This window comes from Sceloporus undulatus, chromosome 5 (assembly GCF_019175285.1).
Source record: "Sceloporus undulatus isolate JIND9_A2432 ecotype Alabama chromosome 5, SceUnd_v1.1, whole genome shotgun sequence".
Lineage (NCBI taxonomy): Eukaryota > Metazoa > Chordata > Lepidosauria > Squamata > Phrynosomatidae > Sceloporus > Sceloporus undulatus.
Genome location: NC_056526.1, coordinates 161,001,109 through 161,017,264, shown reverse-complemented (window position 1 = coordinate 161,017,264; position 16,156 = coordinate 161,001,109). Strand labels below are relative to the sequence as shown.

General features: G+C 37.9%; 1 protein-coding gene across 1 annotated transcript in view; it reads right to left on the bottom strand.

Moving 5' to 3' along the window:
- The window catches only part of SEC24D (SEC24 homolog D, COPII coat complex component), a 68,202-nt gene that overhangs the window by 35,883 nt on the left and 16,163 nt on the right, over positions 1–16,156 (bottom strand). Inside the window, 5 exon segments of the mRNA XM_042470079.1 lie at positions 3,174–3,301; positions 4,743–4,854; positions 7,427–7,548; positions 8,934–9,206; positions 12,485–12,603. Of these exon segments, the coding sequence (XP_042326013.1) occupies positions 3,174–3,301; positions 4,743–4,854; positions 7,427–7,548; positions 8,934–9,206; positions 12,485–12,603 (754 nt within the window).

The following is a 16,156-nucleotide window of genomic DNA, read 5'->3' as shown; positions in this document are numbered from 1 at the left end:
TATTATTATTATTATTATTATTATTATTATTATTATTATTATTATTATTATCTACCTGGACTATCACATTCAGAAGTGACTTAGCTGCATTGTTTTATATAAATACCTCTAAACAAACAAACAAACAAACCTTTGCAGCCTCCCAAAAATGTGAAATCTTTTTGCACAATGTGAAAGTTTTTATACCATTGTTTTTTTAAAAAATAAATAAAAAATAAATTGGAAGCTCTTGGAAATGGTCCAGGATAATGGACCATGTAACCTTCAGCTACATTATCTTCTTAAATCCAAGCAAGAAATGCATTCTAACACAATCATGAGTCTAGTAATAAAGGAAGACTGAACTTTAACCGGATGATGTAAATGCATGGGATATTACATGAGCAAAGAACACACAAAATATATTTTTCTAGATTCTGAGTTCTTCTCTTCCTACAGTATCATGTATATCTGTCTTATCATCAAAGGCACAATTTCATCTTGGTAATTCTGTTGTTTGATGCAGATGAAGTTTCTCACACTTCCCTTGCTTCAGTACAATTGCTTGCTCAGTGACAGTCAAAGCATAATACCACACATTCTAATGATCATGGAGACCAAGCTGGGGATTCATGAATTACCAAGACAAAATGCATACAGCTCCTACCCAGCTTTGAAGTGCTGATTGTTATTTGGATCTTGAGCTGTGCTGTTTATTAAGCGAAGGTCAGCGACCAGGATAGAAGCAGGAGCATGAAATTAGAATGCAAGATGATAATCAAAAAACTCTACTACAGGTTTCCAAAATGTCACTGAGCAGGACCAATCACTAAGCTGGAACAGCAAAAGAAGAAGAAGATTTAACAAGCTTGCATGTAGAACTGATAGGTAAATTGCTGTTGTAATGAGAGCAAAAGTTTTAACTTTGTTACCAAAAGGTCATCAAAATAATTTATGACAGTGTCTACTTCTTTCCTATTATGCCTTGCTTTACATGGCTTTCACTCAATGCTGAAGTGACATCTGGACTACTGACATTTAGAGGGGTACATATAGACCGAACACTCAATATATCTGTGATTTTGTACAAACTTTTACTCAGGCAGATTGTGACTATTTGGAAAAAAGCCTTCCTTTTCTGCAGCAAGTACCACCACTGCTCGCCTTCCACCACAAAACTGACAGGGTAGGTTTTGTTAACCAAGAATCAAACTATGCAACCTTGATCAGATGCCTATCTAGTAATGAGAACATGAGAGATTCCACTGTCAATTTATCAGTTTCCTCTTAATTCAATGGTTCTACTTTGGAACTTAACCTCTAGATCTTTGGCTTTTTCCTTATACAGAATTGAAACTGTTAGCTACAGGTTAATTTTAAAGAAACACAAGATGAATTAAACTATGAGTCATTAAACTCCTTGGCATCCTGCTTCAATTTTTGGCATTATATTCCTTGAACTTTAATATTTTTTTGAATTTGTTTAATAGAAAAATGAGATCTAATATATACAAAGATTAGTTAATCTGCATAATTTGTTCTAGGTACAAAACTTTGGCAAAAACCACACATAGCTTCATTACAGCCATCTTATTAACTTTAATTAATCTTCCAGTAACCAAAACTGAAAACACACTTTGAGAACTGTAATAAGAAAATAATATGTTTTAATTTGCTGGGGTATACTTCTTGACATGAGAAAATTTTCCTTTAGGCACTGCAGACACATACACATTCTTTAGAACTGGCTTAGGCTTTCTAAATGGTCAAACATTACCTCTAGCCAATATAATATTAGTAGCAAACAGTATTAAATGTTAAACAAAGATCATCTGGTTTATCTAAGCTTGGCAAATATTCATCCATCTCCAAAACCAACTTGCAGTGTGCCTGGCCTAGCAAGATAGCGGTTAGCTTTTGTTTTTATAGCCTGTTGCTAAAGCAGTGGTCTGCTAAAAATAAATCCTGTCAAACAATGATCTCGTATTCTCAAAAAGACACACACAGCCCTCTCAAAAGAACTACAAGTACTCTCCACAGATCATCTCTATCACAGTAGGGAAAATGACAAGATATTTTGCTGCCATAATAAGAATAAAGAGGGTATCAGCATACATTAAAAATGTTGCAAATGCAAAATTTTCTATAAATTTCTTTGTACAATCAAATTATTTCTATCCTGAGTTTTTCAAACCTCACATATACTTAGATTTCCAGAACTGGTCCAAAAGATGTGTGCCATGATCTGGTGCATCCAAATTCACAACAAGGTTTAACACCTTGCCAACGACACCCTGAACACCTTCACAGTTCCATCATAACTTGAGCACCTTCCTAAATTTTATTTATTTACAGTGAGTCCTTGGTATGTGCTGTGGTTTGGTTCCATGACCCTCCATGGATATCAAAATCCATGGATAATAGTCCCATTATATACAATGGCATACTAAAATGGTGACCCTTATATAAAATGGCAAATTCAAGGTTTGGTTTTTGGTATTTTTAACAAATACATTTTAAGCCATGGATGGTTGAATCAATGTATGCAGAATCTATGGATACAGACAGCCAACTGTATTTACATTAAAAATATTCTTGTTGCTTGCTGTGTTCCAAGTCGTTTCTGACCTATGGCAACCCTAAGGACTATCACAGGGTTTTCTTGGGAATATTTAGTCAGAGGCGGTTTGCCTTCCTTATTATTATTATTATTATTAACCTTTATTTATGAAGCGCTGTAAATTTACACAGCGCTGTACATGCAATCTTTTTAGTTAGACGGTTCCCTGCCCTCAGGCTTACAATCTAAAAAAGACATGATACAGAAGGAGAAGGGAGTGGTGACGAGAAAGGGTAAGAAGCTGACAGTGTGAGTTGGCCAAGATCATCCAGTAGGTTTCCATGACTGAGCAGGAATTCGAACCCTGGTCTCCAAACTCCTAGTCTAATGTTCAAACCACTACATTATGCTGGCTCTCATAATAAAAGGTGGAGAATGTGAAAATGCCTCTACATGTTTCTAGGATGACTCAATAGACTTTAGGGTTGTGACAAGAAGCCTGATTTCATAGATCAGTTCATATAACACTCTGAAGTCTGCTTTGCTATTACTCCCAAATAAAGTCAGTATGACAACAACTGAATTCATGACACTAAAAGAATATTTCTTTTGAATTCATGTTTGTCCTTCTTACCTCATTTGGAAGAACATTGGCAAAGGGCTTGATGATAGCAGCTAATGGAATCTGAGCCTGTTTTGCCAGGTCTGAAGATGAAGGGAAGCAATAGGTGGTATAGCGAAGGTAACGAGGACTGGCATTACCTGCAACATTAAAAGTGATGGCAGAATCAGAAAAAGAAGGGAAAAAAGAATGTTTAATGGAACTTTTTAAAAAACAGAACTGTGACAAAGGTTTTCTATACATATTTTTTTCTCAAAGAGTGGAGAGAAATCAAAGGCTTTCACGGACGGCACCCAAATTTTTTTGTGATTTTTTGGGCTATGTGGCCATGTTCTTGAAGAGTTTATTCTTGACGTTTCACCAGCATCTGTGGCTGGCATCTTCAGAGAAGATGCTGGTGAAATGTCAGGAATAAACTCTTCTAGAACATGGCTACATAGCCCAAAAACCCCACAAAAAACAGTGGAGAGAACATTTGGGGTAGGAAATTCCTGGAAACACTTCTCAAAAGTAACTCTTCTAACACACTTTTTCTCATTACCTTTTTTCATGCTGTGCTTCCTGTCTTCTGCCAGGGCACTTAAAGCGTGTGCATGTGCACACGCGCGCACACACACACACATCCTTTTCCACAATCAAATCAGGAAGTATTACCCTTACTCTTAATTGGCTTTTTGCTAAAGACAAGTATTCAGCTGGCACTGCCATGAAACCTTATCTGAGCAACAGCAATGATTCCTCCTCTATTGTGAAGCACAAATGTGGTTTCTTTTAGGTTCACCCCATGACATTCAGAGTCATGCAGTCTATAACTACAATACAATCAGAATTTTTCCCATTTATCTGCTGGGGAGGACTCATAAATACTAATATACATTTCCTCCTATTTCTGCTTCTCCCATTAAACTCATTTTAGTGCAACTGCATAAAAACAAGTAATTTAGACTTTAATTATGTTCTATGCAAAAAAAAAAAAAAGAGAGAGAGAGAGAGAGAGAGAGAGAAAGAGTAAGTGAGTGGTTATCATTTGTGAGTGAACACACTAACAGAAATCTCAAGGCCCTGAAGTATTTTAAAATGCCAGCAATTAGCACACATGTAAAATAATTTGTATAGCTATGCTCAAAAAGTCAAATCAAGACAAAAAACATCTTATTGCGAAAAGAGGCTCAACTTCAAAAGAGGGATTGGGAAACTGCAGCCCACAGACTCCAGTTGTTTGCTGTTGAATAAGAGGCCTCTCCTGAGATCACCCAAAATATGATGAAATTACTGCCAAGTTCCAGGGATATATTGGGGGGGGGGTGGTGATTTTAACAAATGTAATTTGTGTTGTAGAGGTGTTGCTTACTCCTGCTTTACAGAGTCTTCAGAGAGATTAAAATTCTGTAATTCACCAAGACCACATTTCTGTGTGTTGCTGTCCTGCCAGTTTGACAAGCAGAGGAGACTAACCAAAGAATGTTCTTGGTCAATTTAAACTGACATCATTGATATTACAGTAATTAGGTACATTTCAGTCAAGAAAGATTGGAAACCCAACTCCACAGAAGAAGAAGAAAAAAGATGGCTCATCAATACCTTGATCTTGGATCACACAGTCTGTAGTAACCAGAGGAGGAACCTGGCCTCTGATATTTGTAGCATAGATTTGACCTCCTTTGGAATCTTTGTCACTTTCAATTACCTGAATCTTAAAGGTAAAAAATAATATTGTAAGGGAGTAGGCTATATATTCCTTCTTTTAACAATAGTTATTGACAGGGGAGAGAAGAGAGCTTCTAATTCATGCTGGGTATCCTGCTAGGTCATCATAAACCGACTTAACTAAAGGTGAATTGCCATGTTGCATAATGCTCACATTCTTAAGAGGGGGGCATAGACATGACTTCATCTCCAGGCTCATTGTGCAAATACAGTTCAGCAGTGTGGTCACTATGCACAAACTGACATATTGCGAATCAGGGCACATTGGGACATCATGCATTGTGCTCCGTTGTACATCACTGCAATTCACTAGCATGCCTGTATATCATGTCAGCAACATAGCTCTGTCATTATAAAGTTATATATCCTAGCCTCTGAAGCAGCCAATGTTTATAAGTGATAGAAGACATAAGAATTTCTCTCTTATTGAAATCCACTTGCATTTCTTTCTTTAACTGTGAGGAAATGCAAGTCCTTAAAGGAAGGACTAAAAACTATAAAATATCTTACAGACTGGGTATAGATCATGACAGAATTTTCATTACATTCTGAGCTCAGTTTTGCAGTTCTGTACTTTCAGAAATAGTTTCACATTCAGAACATAGAACAGAAACTAGTTGAATCCTTGAGGGGTACTTGGGAATCTCTCCATGGAGAAATTCCTAACATCTTAAAAGATTTTTCCCCCCTAAAGGCAGCTGTGATTGTTTTGAGAAACTATAAAATACGTGTAATGATGAACTCTTGACAGTTACACTCTTTCACAATTTTACCATTTCAGCTTCCACAATCTGGCAAAAAAAAATTAAAAAATGAAAATAAATGCATCAACGTGGTTTAGATTATAAACTATTTTGATAAGGCATAAACATATGGATCCTTTGCTACTAATATGGTTGACTAGCATTCCAGCTAGCAAATGGAATCCCATTTTAAATCTGATTTAGTTTTGGAGGAAGAAATGGCACATCAAAAACTTGGCATGACACCTAAAGAATAAGCATATCTTCTTTGAAACAGCAGAAAGAGGTTTGCGAAGTACAGCCATTCATAATGCCTCATTTGGAATGCAGCATAAAAAGAAATCATAGTTCACTGCTATATGTATTAGTTACTGAAACCTTAAAGTAATGCATTTCTTCTTCCTCTTTACTTTTCTAACTGCAAGAAGACTGGAAGGTTTAACTTCATGTTTTAACCTTATTACATTTAGTGTGATAGGAAATCTGGTTGAACTATGGCTTATTGAACCACGTCAGGATAAAGTTGGTTTGCAGTCCTATGCTGCTTGAACAAACTCCCATTTAAATTAGCCAGAGGAACTCTGGTTAGTTTAAAAGTAGAAGCGGATAGCTCTGATCTCAAGATTACACCAGAGGGGAGAGGAAGAAGGAATATATGAGCTGAGACTCACTGCTGCTCATGGACACGATGACCCATAGTTTATTGTTATGCCCAGTAACTATATTAAGATATTACAATAAGTCATGGCTTATGTGACAGGAACGACCTGCGGCAAGTGTTGGGGCTTATGTTCTCCCCTTCTCTTGTTTTCTGGCAGAGCTGCAAGGATACTGGAAGATTTCTCTGCTCCATTTTGTTCACTACAGGTTTAACTTGTAATTTATCTTAACTTGATCCTAAGTTGGTTTCAGTAATCTTTGTTTGAAGATGCTTTGTTTTTAAACTAACCATAGTTAAAATTAACAATAGTTTGGGAACTGTTGCGAACTGATAATATAAGAAGTTGTGGATAATGTAAAATGGAACAATGTATACATTCTCCATGAGGCTGCACTGGAACGGGGCTGGAAATGCCGTGCCTCATTTCTATCACAACAACTAGATCCAGGCAACGTGTAGCTGTAAAAATGGATTGTAGTTAGCTTTTATTTGAGCAAGATTGAAATCCAAAACAGCCTTGACCATCACTTTAAATATATATTGTAATAATGAATCAGGCAAGTACATTTACTTGTCTGACTATGATGAAGTAAACTGCTTGTCTTATTTGTAATGAAGTAAACTCCTTTCTACAATAGCTTTGCTAACCTGTAAGTTATTAGAAAACATTTCACTGCTTTCTGGAAAAGAGAATAATACGGACTTTTCTGAAAAATTCTTCTGAAACATTTTCATTCAGTAGACTTGATAGCATGTAACAAGAAAGATGTAAATGGCACTGAAATTCAACAGCTTTAAAATATTATTAATTCCTCAAGGTATAAAATATTGTTTAAAACCCTACAAAATAATATTTAATTTTTTTGGAACTGCATACAAATCTATTCGGATACATGGAACTTCATATTTCAAAATTAGATATTTAAACACCCTGATAACTATGACATCTCATTACAATAATTTTTCAAACTCACTGCTTTTATGTTCATGATACAGTTTGATCCACATTACAAAAGCATACTTTATGAACTGGAGTTTCTTCAGATGTTCTCCTGTAAGCCCTTGTCAACTTAACCAGGAATAATGACAGCTGTAGTTCAAAATATCTGGAGCAACCCTATTTTAGTCCTTATTCTAAAGAAAAAACTACTCACTGGGCTTGGAATGGAATCAGGATCCAGTTTCCTCTGCTGAGGTCCAGCTAGTTGTGCTGGACCTGAGGGAAGGCCACCTGGATAAGACAGTTGTGCACCTGGCATTGGAGGGCCATAGTTTCCTACAAAAGAATGAAAATGTGAAAAAGTCCCAGTTTTACAAAAAAAAACTTGCTTTAAAAAAACATCCTGCCCTCTTACAGTCAGCCCTTTATATAGAAGATTATCACATTACAAAAAACCATGACCTATCCCTGATGGGATACAGTTGCATTTCAGATTGCAAGCGGCTATTATCGCACTCAAAAACACCACCACTGCTGCCGGGCCAGCCGCACTTAGCCAGCCCATTTTCAAAGACAGGATCCACAAATTTTGGTATCGACAGGAGGTTCTGGAACCAAACCCCAGTGGATACCAAAGGCCCACTGTGGATACCTTGACTTCTACTAGCTATAGTTGATTCCTCTGGAAAGGACTTTTTTTTAAAAAAAAAAACCTTTTCCTGAAAGAGACACTACCATGCTAGCAGTTTAAACTTCTACCCTAACCAAGACCTGAACATTTTCTCTTTTAAAGGTAAGAGAGAAACATATGAACAGGGGCTTCTTGGAGAATTCCATGACTCATGTTGAAAAGAGGAGATCTGACTATGGCTTTGTACATTTTGAAATTGCAGACTACACCTACCAGGTGCCTTGGTAAAATAAAAACATAAATACTTCACATAAAATCCAGCAATGCAGGAATAACCCATCCTCATCATACAACAAAGTTCAAGAATGGTATTAAAACTAAAATTAAAATACAACAAAGCGTTATATTGTATAAAACCCTAGAGGAGGAGTAAAAGCCTGGCAGTAAGGTTTGTTCTTTACTGGCAATCAAAAGCAAAATAAAGAAAGAGTCAATCTCAACTCCTTCATGAGTTTCTTACTTGGTGTGCTGCTACCTAAATGTCCATGTCTCAAGTATCCATTAACCTAGATTCCCTGACAAGGTCTCAATATACAATATTATGATGTGGTCACTCAAAGAACTTCATGGAAATGAGGAATTCATGCAAGTGAGGAACCCCCTAGTCTTGGTCTGACACTCTACTGGTTCTCATCACTCATTTATTTGTTTGTCATTTTTTGTGTTTTTAGCATAGGATTACCAGTACAAAACTGCCAACCTGAAGTACTGTACTGGACCAATTTAGGATATATTTGGGTTATTATGAAAATACAGCATATTTTTTCAAACTATTTCCTGTTTTTTTCAAGAATTATGTACTAAGAGATAATATTCTCAGGTAAACAGTAAATTCTTATGGCATTTCTACCCAAAACATGTAAGTTGCTGTCAGATTTTTGCTTTTCCAAGATTGCCTCAGTTACAAGTAGCACAAGCAGCAAGAGACCTACTGGGAAAGGAAACAGATGCCTGTTTTAAACAAGACACATTTACCTGGAAGAATTGGAGTTGCCCACTTGGCAACTCTCCATAAACAATCCTCACTTACCATACTGGGGAGGAAACCCAGGACCCAAGGGCTCATTTGAGAGTTGTTGTGGCAAATTGGTGTTCAATGGGCTTGACCCAGGGATCCCTTCCTGTCTGGCCATCGAAGGTGGAGGTGGAGGGCAGTGACTGTTCAAGTTATTTGCTGGTGGTGGAGAAATCTGAGAACCAGGTGGTAAGGCCATTTGATGTGGATGAGATGGTGGTGGACTTTGCAAAGACTGTGGGGGTCCAAAAGGCACAAAAGGAGGTGCATTGGGAGCATTACTGGAACCTGCATGAAAGCATTACTTCTATTATGCACACATTAATAAAGCTTCAAAACAATAAACCGAATGATACACATTTAGTTCTTAAGAACTTCTGTTTTCAAATCAGCATTCATTTTTGCAGATCCACTAAAATCAGTAGGACTACAGTTAACTGTGATTAATCTGTCACATTAATTTCAATTACTTTACTATAAGTATGGCAAAGACTGGTTCCAACCCTTTAATCATACTATATAACTGTGGTGGCAAACCTATGGCACACATGTCCTTTTTTGCACACAAAACTATTTCTGAGGGTACACAGACAGATGGGAGGATGGGGAAGAGTAGGAACAGGTGTGCACCTGTTCCTCTTCTCCCCCCTGCCCTCCCATGCCTTTACCTGTCTTTGGGGAGGCAGTTGGAGGCCCTGGAGGGCAGGGGGAAGAGGAGGGACAGTAACATGTCTGTTCTTCCACTTCTCCCTGTCCTCCCGGGCCTTCAGCTGTCTCTGGGAAAGTCCCAACCCTAGATGTCCCACCCCTAGAAGGTGGAAGTTCTGCCCCCAGAAGTCCTACCTGCAAGCACCAGGTAACACCTGGAGTGGGAACACCTTTGGGTTTGGGCACTCAGTCTCTAAAAGGTTCATTATCACTGCTAGATAACATTAGCTATAATATTAAATTAAGACGACACTTCAAGATCATGGTCAAGATGTATACTAAATTATAATAAATACAACATAAACTCAGTCTTTTAGGTATCTTTGAATATCCATCTTAATACCTTTATAAAGGTGAATCCTGATTTGTCTTGTCCCAACTCACAACATTCTGTTTTACAACACTTCTCCAAAAACCAACCAACCAATCAATCAATCACAGAAAATATCACCCACAATGGATATCTCTCCCACATGCCTGTGTAGTTGAGCAAAGCAGGACAGCAAGAAGAGAGAAAGACACTGTGGAGAGTGAAGTCAAAGAGCAGAGTTGGGAAAACACACACACACTTTTTCCCCTCCCATTTAAACCAGGTTTTGGTGTTTTAGTGTTTGTTTTTTGTTTGGTTTTGGTGTGGGTTTGCTTGGTTTTTTTTGCATTAATGTGTAAGACTACACTAATATAGTACTAAACCAGAAAACTAAGTAGAAAAATGCAGTTCAAATGTTATGACCATTAGCTTAAATAATAATTATTCTTTTAAAAAGTGCTCTTTCTATAGCAAGTTGTTTTGGCTGAACAAATGTTAATTGAAGGATCTGATTCTAAATGGTATTCCTTGCATTATAAGATAAAGTGAATAAAAAGAAGTCACTGGCACTGGATACTGATCTAACAATGAACAACTATCAATAAACAGTTAGTTCAAATATTGAAATATTTTCAAACTGCTTGAATCCATTGATAAAAAATCTGTGGATACAGAGCACTGACTGTATCAGAGAAGAATGTCAACATTTGGAGCAATACAGCAACATCTGGAATTGCCCATTAAAATCTCACTAGATCTTTCTGTGGATTTTGGTCCATCAAATTTGTCTTCTGAACATTCAGAAATATGTTCAGAGCCACAATGTGCAACCTACTTCTTTGAAGAATTTTATTTGCTTCCTTGAAGAGTTTTCAAGACAAGGCAAAGCATGAGTCCTTGGGTAAAAAAGTCAATTCATGTTGACTTGACCTTGAATAATTTTTTTTGTACCAAGTTTTTAATGTTTACTTATGCATGTTTTATACTGCCCTTCAATAACACTCCAAGTGTAATGTGCATATGTTAGGTATGATCATGTTAACATCAGCATCAGCAATGATTTCTAATAAACCATACTGAAATGGATATCAGACACTTTTTGCCAATTCTACAGTAGCCTCACACAATATCTCGTGCCATTCTGGAGGCATCTCCAACCTCCAGGAATAGATTTTGATAAGGCATGCAGCAGCAAAGCCCTGTTCTATGAAAAGAAGTCTACTTGAGTCAGTTAGCTTCAATGGATTGAATATAGGCCTGGTACAGACAGCCAAAATAAAGGTGCTTCGAGTCACTTTGGAGGTATGGTGTTTCAATGATACATGCATCCTAAGAGTCCAGAAGCCGCACCAAAGCTGCACTCCAGTCCTTAGGACTGGAGCATGGCTTTGGTGTGTAAGGAAATGTATGAATGTCTATGAAAGGCACTACTGGAGCAAACGAAATGGAGAATGCGCAATGCACGATGGGGAAAGCTGCCTGACAAGCAAGGCGAGGATTTTTTGAGAACTGCTGATGTGGCGATAGATGGTGTGTCCAAAACCTTAGATGTAGCTGCGTAGCCATAAAAGAAAAAGATATTCAGGACTGTAAGAACAGCCTGGATAGAAATAAAGACTGATAAGGAAGAGACTGCAAAGAACTGTTTGATCTGAAGTGTTAGTCAGCGTCAAAGGAAGAGGTCCTCACATAAAGACAGCAGGACGGAGGACGTGGTAAAGCCTTAAAAGAGAGACTTTTCCAAATCAAAGGTGCGCTCTGGACCTGTGGCAACAGAGCTCCCACGCCTTCATGAAGACGACTGATCAATGGCTTCAGTGAAGTGCCTTCTATGTGTGTGAGTATTGTGTGAATGGTATGTGTGAACTCTCTTGGTACTTGTATCTGCCTATGTCTGTGTATTTCAATAAATGTTACATACATAGTGTCTAAAACCAAATTTGGTGTCTCTTTGTCTGTGTCAGCCCTGCTGTGGAGAAGTTTACTGGGAGGGAGATTTCCACTACACGCTCTCAGGTTGAACAGGTTGCCCTTAAAATCTGGGCATAACAGGTGCGGCTTCTGGACCCTTAGGATGCATGTATCATTGAAACACCATACCTCCAAAGTGACTTGAAGCAGCTTTATTTTGGCTGTCTGTATCGGGCCATAGACTACCAGTGTAATTAATCCTAATTCAACAAGATGGTTGTTTGCCAGGAGTAATGACACTAAGCCATCTGAAGCTGTGTTTAATCTAAACAGTTTTGTCAGCAGGTGCCTCTGTCAACTGATTTCTGTAGTAGCCAACATAAGGAAATTATGCCAGCACAAGATCAGTTCAGCCAGCACAAAGTGTGTTTGCCTACTCCTAACCCTCTACATCTGCATTTTTCAGTTAGGTTTGCACTGTAAGCGCAAATAACTATAAATCAATCCTGTAAATTGACAATGGATCAATTTACTATTTTTGTTCTAAGATCCATCTGGATCCAACCCTGTTGTTGTTTTTTCAAAAATAAATAAATAAAGACAACATGATCTTCATCAATGTCCATGCAATTCTTACCATAATTATTTATTTGCATGTTGCCAAGCTGATTAGCTAGCTGTACTGTAGATGAAGAAGGTGGGCTGTTTGGACAGGACTGTGATGGATGGCAATATGGAGGATGAGAACCTGGAAATCTGTTGAGACAAAATAGCGTTATACAATCAGGAAATCACAACCACATGATCCAGAGAATCTTATTTTTCTTCATAGACAACAGCTAAATACAAGAGGTTACAAAAGTCTATCCTAAAATCCCTTATTACAGATCTGGTCAGGAGGTTGTCTATGTAAATAAAAAGTTTCACACATATATGGGCTGCATTTAGAAGTAGGGTTTAACGGGATTTAGATCCAGTTAAGTGAACAGCAGCCCAAGTCTGCTTCTGAAGCAACTTCAGAAGTTTCAAAGTGGCCCTACATTAATGAGTAAACACAATGATCAATGTTATGCTACTTTCTTACTGTTTTCTTCATGATTCCTTCCATGCACAGAATGCTCTTAATCATTATTAATCAGAAGTATGAAAAAGACAACAGGACTGGCTTCTGAATATACGACTGTATATAGAACTTACTTCCTTTTGGATTCCTTCTATCTATTTTGATAAATATGCTTTATCAAAGTTTTGTGAACAGTAAGATCCCTCTCTCTTGCAATTACTAGGGATGGGACGTGTGGCCTTTCCAATATTGTCAAACTGTAATTTACAGCAGCTCTTACCCCTACCCTGGACACCCAATGAAGAAGATTGTGGGAATTGCTATCCAACAACATCTGGAGGGCCACATGATTTCCACCCCAGACATTACCGTGAGGCAAATATTGAGAAAAAGAACCAATCAAGAAAACAGCATATGACACATAGACCAAGAGCCAGCTATTCAGTGCCATCAAAAATGGGATTTTCTTCTCTATACACTCCTTCTGCAGCCTGCCAAAAATGCTCCAGAGAGTTTCCCATCCTTCATCCCTCTGAAGCAGACTTATAGGGTGAAATAGTGAAACCTCCTGATCCTGGGTGATGTTCATTTAAATGTGCTGAATGCTTGTTCAGGACTAGTAGCCAAACTTTGTTTAAGGGTTTCTTCTTTCCTGTTGAAGTTATCCAGGTGTTTGTGGATTTCAATGGCTTCTCTGTGCATTCTGACCTGATAGTTGTTGGCATGGTCCAGAAATTCAGTGTTTTCAACTAGCATTTTATGTCCAGGATGGTTTACAACATGTTCTGCTACTGCTGATTTTTCTGGCTGGCCCAGTCTACAATGTCTCTCATGTTCCTTGATTCATGTCTGAACATTATATTTGGTACTTTTTTGTGGGTTTTTCGGGCTATGTGGCCATGTTCGGGAAGAGTTTCTTTCTGACATTTCAGCATCTGTGGCCTGAATCTTCAGAGAATGCTTGGCTGGAAAGGAGTTGGGTATATGTACTGTGTGACCTGGAAATGCAGGAGTGATTTGCAGAACAATACATATACAAATCACTCCTGCATTTCCAGGTCACACAGTATATATACCCAACTCCTTTCCAGCCAAGAATTCTCTGAAGATGCCAGCCACAGATGCTGGCGAAATGTCAGGAAGAAACACTTCTTGAATATGGCCACATAGCCCGAAAAACCCACAAAAAACTATGGATGCCAGCCACGGAAGCCTTCGACTTCCCATTGTATTTGTTAGTCCCTATGCAGACTTGTCTACAGCTGCGAAGTATGCAATAAATTTCTGTGGCCGTGGGAGGGTCTCTGCTGTCCTTCACTAAGCCCAGCATTTGCTGGATTCTCTTGGTCGGTTTGTAGACCATTTGGAGCTTGTGTTTCCTCACCAGCTTTCCTATGCTGTCTGTGACTCCTTTGATGTATGGTAAAAAATACCCTCCCTTTGGGTGGATAGTTTAAGGTAATTTAAGGATGGGTATTTAGAGTCATCAACCAGAAAGCTTTGGTTCCCCACCAAACTACAAATTAGCATGTTGCTATGGTTGTTAAAAGAGAATAATAATACTATCATTGTGTATGTGAATGGGGCCCCAAGTGAAAGCAGAATTCACCAGAAATGCACCATTAGATCTTGGCTGTACTTTTAGAGTTTTTCCCCCTTAAATACTAATAAAGACAGAAAGCAAGACCAATTGAATGTGATTAACATGCAAACACAGAGGGGAAGGTGGTGGGAAGAAAGAGAGAGGACTCGGTTTAAGACAGCAATTTTTTCCTCCTTATTCAATAGTAAATTATGGGCAAACTAAGATACATACTAGGAGTTTATATACATACTAAAATCTATCCTAGGATATTAATAATCTGCCATGTCTATAAAAGCAGTATTATTAATTCCTGCCTGAAACTTTCTGAGGATGAGATAGAAGCAACAAAGAGAAATGAAACAGGATTAAGCTTCAGCTCATGGATCTTCCACTTTGATCTTTTAAATCAAGCATGGGAGTCAAAGGTTATTTTCTGCCCATGGAACATGCTCCATATTATGGTTGCAATGCACAAAACATATGGATAAAATTAGGCCTTGGACTCTAATCTAAATAATTGCTTGATCCAGGAATAAAAGAATTAGAATTTTCCTCTTGATTAATTTGATTTATGCAGACATTTCTTAATAGCTATTCCAGAACACAACACTAAAAACAGTGCTTTATTTCTCTGAAAGTAAATACTGAGCTCTCAACTTACAATACGCTGTATATATGAATGCTTAAGAGCAGGAGGACCTTCAACTAGGTGAAGCTAGGAATTCCTAACTAAAATCTCAGAGTTGGTTACTACAGCAGTATCAAGAGCAGACATCAAAGCTAGTGACAGCACATAATACAATGGGAACACAAAATGGTGCTGCAGCTGGGAACACAAGTCTCTGGTTTATTTATCAAAGTAGTGATGGTAACAAGGAGAATATTTAACTCTTTCTTTCAAATCACTTTTCCCAATAATAATTGTACTGCTCAAAGCTGCTGTTTGACCTAGTTGGGAAAAGTTACAGTACTGATGATTGCATTTGTTGTTGTTTGTTGTTAACTGCCTTCAAGTCGACTTCAATTTGATGACCCTTTGAATGAGAGACCTCCGTCACTCTATTCTCAACAGCCCTGCTCAGTTTCTGCAGATTCATGGCCACAGTGTCTCTGACTGAATCTATTCATCAGGAATGTGGCCTTTTCCTCTATTCTTATGGTGCTAAACTTTACCAAGTATTATAATCTTTCTAGTGTATCTTTTCTTCTTATGAGATGGCCAAAATACAATAACCTCAGTTTAGTAATAATAATAATAATAATAATAATAACAATAATAATAATTTTTATTTTTCTATTTCCTGCCTCTCCCTGCGGATCAAGGCGGATCACATCAATGTCATAAATACAAGATACACGACAGTTTAAAACAGCAAATTTAAAACAGCGTTATATAACAAACTTACATAATAAATACAATATCAACATCAAAAAAAAGACAAAGAGCCCTCCTTCCAACCACCATCTTGAGGGGGAGATAGGCCTATGTGAGAGAGCAGATGAGATGGACTTTCCCCCTTCCCGACTGTCATTCCCTTCTCCTTTTGACCATCCATTAAGAACCTAAGCCCTTCCTCCATTCCATCTGCCTTGGTCCAGGCCTCTGAGGTAGAGAAGAACTGCTGGACCTGATCCCCTTACAGCGCTTTATAAATAAAGGT